Here is a 4,962-nt window from a genome sequence, read left to right on the forward strand (position 1 = left end):
ATATATATAAAATTGCTGTTGTCAAAGTAAATATATTACCTTATTATTACAAACAGGATTGTGGTTAAGATGGACGGAAGTCTGTCTCATGTTAGTTGTCATTAAACTCTTTTTCTAAATGAAATTGGGACCAAATGTCCCAGACAACCTGCCGCTCCGCTGTTGCATTTCTTTAATTTAGGCCTGCAAAGCAGCCTGTAACCATTAAAAAGCACACATGCAACAAACGTCAGGTTTTTAAATAATCCCACCTCTATTGATAAAGCTCCGTTTTGTTTTGCAGATATGTCAGTGGTTTCAACGTCAGAAGGCTCCCTTATTTACTCAAGCATCCAGTTTAAACAACTTTTCAACAAGCAAAACAAGTGCTATCTCTGTTGTTGATCAGCATTGGAAATGTTTTTATCCTTCAGACACCGGGGAGTCATCTGCCATTACGACTTCTCCGAGGACGCGTTGTCACAGGATCACATCCTGCCCATCTGCAGGTCCGACTACATTGACTCATCCGGCTACAACTACAACATCGGCCTGGCGGTGCCTTACGACAGGCTGGCTGGCTCCCATCCATCCCACTGACACGCAGTTTTCCAAATTGCAACTGGGCTTAGTGAGTGACTGAACAGACAACAGAAACTTTTACCCTTGATCAGTTTGATTCTCCAAACTGTATCCTTTTAATAATTAGCAGTTTCCTTATATCTTCCTCGTCAAATCAAGCTTCTTGGAAATGTAAGGTTTCAATGTACAGTATATTACCTGTAACTCTTGTTTTTTTGTAAATTACAATGTTGAATTCAGTTGCAGAGATGATGCACAGGATCACATTTTTGGAAACCAATACTGTCAAATGTATGGATTTTTTTAATTGTTTGAATTTGATTCAGTGCCGCTGTGCAACATTACCGCAATAATGGCTTATTCTACCTCATTTACTAAATTAAATAGTTGTTAGTACATTTGTTACTATTCAAATAAATCATACACAGGAATTGGTTTTATCATGCGGTCTTTAATTGATTCCTTTCATTAAAACAATTCAGTACAAAATCAGTAATAAATTATCTCAAGAAAAGGGATAGATTTACTTGCAAGTGGTCAAAAATAGTAGATTTTCAAAGGCAGAACAGCTGTGGTTGGTTACACAGAATCTCACAGGCTAAGGAATTAAACCTGTACGTATTCTGGAGCTGCAGAGGTTTGGTATGTGCCTGCAGTCTCACTCTTTGGATATTGGCACTGACAGAGGACCCATGGATGCCACAGCAGCCCTGAGCATGACTGATTTTATCTAACACATGAACTATTTGACAAAAGTACAAAGCACCCTTTACATTACATGCTGGTTACATAACGTTTGGAGAATAACTGGAGAAATCAGAGGTAGTGTGTTAGTTTAAAACCTCATAAAAAAAGAAATAGGAGTGTGGCAATAGATGGGAAACACATTTTATATCAAATATCTGACACTACTTGTAGGATCACACTGCTTTAAATTTGAATAAACAATCCTTCCACCATATTGTCAGACTAATTTGTATAAAAATCTTCGGTTACACTTTACTTGACGGTATCTACATAAGAGTGAGGGCACTGGCATGAACGTGTCATAAACATTAATAAGTTATGAACATTTATGACATAACGCTTCTTTTAGTACTTTATCTTTCGTTTTCATTATGAAAGGTTAGGGTTATGGTTCATGTGTTCATGACAGGGTCATGTCACTCTTATGTACATACCTTCAAGTAAAGTGTTAGCAAATCTTACATGGTATTAGGACTATAATTATTTTCCACCCAAAAATGTATTAGTGCACATCCAGAGTTTGGCTTCATTCCATTTAAGGACTGGAGAGGCTCTGTTAAAAACAAACCAAAAAACAATAAACATTTCTTCACAAGAACAACTTCAAGAGGTTGATTTCCCACAACGCAATGTTGGTGTATCTACATCCAAAAAGCGAATGTGCATCCTGGACTCCATTTCAAGCCCTTTTAAGATCTGTGGGCAGATAACAAAATGCTGTCATAAGCGAGTGACAAAAAAAAAAGAGTCATACTTCTTTTAATCAAGTTGACTATAAAATGTTATTTAAAAAAAAATGCAAACCTGTTCAAAATGCTCAAATGTAATTCCTTCATAGAAATCATCTGGGGCCTGAAATGATAACCAGACAATTAATGCGTTGCTTTGCTGCAGATATGCGACTGTGAGAATTGATTGTAACAGTTCAGATCTGGTGAGATCCATTACCATGTGGGGCACATTTGTGCTCGCCACTTCCAACATGGCAGCATCTGCTATTGCCTTGGCAGCTTCCTGCTCGATGTTTCCACTCTTTGACAGAAGCTCCTCCACTACCTTGGATGAGAACCGTGTTAGTCTTTAAACTTTGGAGGGTGACACTTCCAAATGACAGTAAGAGGTAAAGGTTTTTATGGCATACTATAATATGACTTTTATTGTGACATTGTTTTATATTGTTTTTTTTAACTTTAATGACAAACTACTATAACTTTGTGGCATACTGTATTATGACATTGACATTTTTTATGACATACAATGACTTTTAAAAACATTTCTATGTAAATGTGCTGTATTTATATAGCGCTTTTCTAGTCTTGACGACTACTCAAAGCGCTTTTACATCATACAGGATACATTCACCATTCACACACATTCATACACTGTGGCCGAGGCTGCCATACAAGGTGCCACCTGCTCATCAGATAAACACTCACACAACTCGGGGGTCAGTGTCTTGCCCAAGGACACTTCGACATGAGACTGCAGGGCCAGGGATTGAACCACCAACCTTCCGATCTACCACTGAGCCACAGCCGCCCATGGCATACTATGGTATACTATATTATGATCATAGTATAGTATGTTATAAAATATCAAAAAAATCATAATATAGTATCTGAAAAGTCATGAAAAGGTCATTATAGTATGTCATTAAAAGTCATAAAGTGTGTCATACAAATGACATAAAACGTCATAATACAGTATGTCATTAAAAGGTCATAGCATATCCTTAATGTCAAACAAGGTACAGCACAATATGCCATAAAAACATCAAAAAGTAATGGCATGTCATTAAAAATGCAAAGTATAATATGTCATACAAATTACATAAAGTCATAGTATGTCATTAATATGTCATAAACAAGTATGTCATACAGATGACAAACAAGTATGTCATACAAATATAAACAAGTATGTCATACAAATGTCATAGAACGTCAAAATACAGTATGTCATTAAAAGGTCAAAAAAATAACATATCTTAAAATGCTTTAAAAAAGTAATATAAAAGTCATAGTATTGTACATGGCAAGGCCCACGTACCAATCGCGGCCCTCAGAGACATTTTGTCAGCTCCTAAACGTGACAGGAAATGCATGCACTATATTTTAATCCTAGCAATTTCAGTGGACAGCTCGGCCGTTTAATATAAAAGTTAAATGGAAAAGATATTTTGTTTTGTGTCCACCTTTCCTGTGAGGCTCTCAATCATATGTTTGCTCCCTAAATAGGCACGCCATCACAACTTTAAGAGTCCTTGATGTAGGAATTCTGTTTCAGAATGCTTTAAAATGGTCAGTTTAGCTGTTTCTAAGAAAATGTCCTGGGGACATATCCTATAATCTCTCCTTTTTTTTTTTTTAGTAACCTAACTTTTTAATCATTTCTGCTCTATTGCAACATTGTCCTTCAATTAGAAAGTAAACTTCAACTTAAGCAAAATGCTCTTTTTTTTGTCCTAAAATACAACTTCACCAGGACTTTAGTTTAAAGCAAACTACTTCCAAAGATTCCTTAATTTCACTACTATAAGGCAATTCCAATTTAATTGATGTAAACATTTAGTTAACAACAAAACAGAAAACCTGTCAACATGTTAGTGTATTTGTATTGCTAGCTGACTGCTAGTATATCTGGAACATTTAAAACTACTGCACCTCAACGATCCAGCCACACAGGTGTTTTTACCATTTTTGCTGATTATACCTCTGCTCATGACTGCATGGGTGTGTGCAAACAGCATTATTTGTCCCTGTGTTACATAGCTTCGTTGCACTCATTCGGGTGGGACAACTTGAACCTAATAATTTTGAAAATACATGGAGTTTTGTGACGACATGTCGTTTCCAGAATAGCTCCACCATACTTTAAGCTTAGCGATATAATCAGTCAGAAAAACAGTAAATTCATGGCATTCATGACAGAGCCTTTAAAACACATTGATGAACGTACATACAGTGTATGTGCACTAAATGTTTAATTCTAAATCCTCTTTTGTTCATCAGGAGATCCAATTTAGTTTAGATGGAATAAATGGTCAGATCTGGCTGTGATGCATAAAAGAAAAATGATTTGTGGAAATTAAGTATGACGTTATTTAAATAGGAGGTGAATCAAATGTTCTTAATTCAACAAGGTTTAGTCAGACCTGTACCAAACAGCAAGATATATGTGGAGTCTAAATTGAAAGCAGTGGATGGGACACTATTTACCATTAATTCCAGACTAATAAATAATGTACATTTTTCCTTACACCCTTAATCTTGTTATATAATCATATAACACTGCACAAGGTTAAGGTGAATGAATGTATGTCCCATACTAAATTACAAAACTGAATTTATTGAAAATAGATGCATTTTTTTGGGGACAACTTGTATTGTAAAAATGCATATAATCATGCAAGCCTAAGACAAAGACTGGCATGGTTAGGTTATCTTACCTTCCTGTACTCCACCAGAGTGATGATGCCATCATTGTCTGTGTCATGCATGTTGAACAGGACTGGGAAGACAGAATGGAAGAATTTAGAAGTTAGTCTGATTTCTAAGGAACTTTCCATCATCAAGTCAGAGAAGTCAGAATCTCAGTAATAGACCAAAGGAAGTTGTGATTGGAGATTTGAAGATGCAGAGATTAAAAAAAAAAAAA

At 35.9% G+C, this 4,962-nt stretch overlaps 2 protein-coding genes across 3 annotated transcripts in view; one reads left to right on the forward strand and one right to left on the reverse strand.

The window, feature by feature from the left end:
• fbxw8 (F-box and WD repeat domain containing 8) overlaps positions 1–928 on the forward strand; it is a 23,357-nt gene extending 22,429 nt beyond the window's left edge. Inside the window, exon 11 of the mRNA XM_032516894.1 lies at positions 414–928. Within this exon, the coding sequence (XP_032372785.1) occupies positions 414–579 (166 nt within the window). The 3' untranslated portion in view covers positions 580–928. The remainder of the gene's footprint in view (positions 1–413) is intronic.
• Positions 1–4,962, reverse strand: part of tesca (tescalcin a) — a 10,921-nt gene that overhangs the window by 273 nt on the left and 5,686 nt on the right. The window contains exons 5-8 of one of the 2 annotated variants that reach the window (XM_032516901.1): positions 4,754–4,815; positions 2,257–2,364; positions 2,113–2,160; positions 1,885–2,004 (exon numbers count right to left, since the gene is read on the reverse strand). In XM_032516901.1, the coding sequence (XP_032372792.1) occupies positions 1,912–2,004; positions 2,113–2,160; positions 2,257–2,364; positions 4,754–4,815 (311 nt within the window). In that variant the 3' untranslated portion in view covers positions 1,885–1,911. Of the gene's footprint in view, positions 1–992; positions 2,005–2,112; positions 2,161–2,256; positions 2,365–4,753; positions 4,816–4,962 lie in introns of those variants that run through there. The other variant, XM_032516900.1, reaches the window with a different exon arrangement.

Source organism: Etheostoma spectabile, chromosome 5 (genome assembly GCF_008692095.1).
Source record: "Etheostoma spectabile isolate EspeVRDwgs_2016 chromosome 5, UIUC_Espe_1.0, whole genome shotgun sequence".
NCBI classification, from domain to species: Eukaryota; Metazoa; Chordata; class Actinopteri; order Perciformes; family Percidae; genus Etheostoma; species Etheostoma spectabile.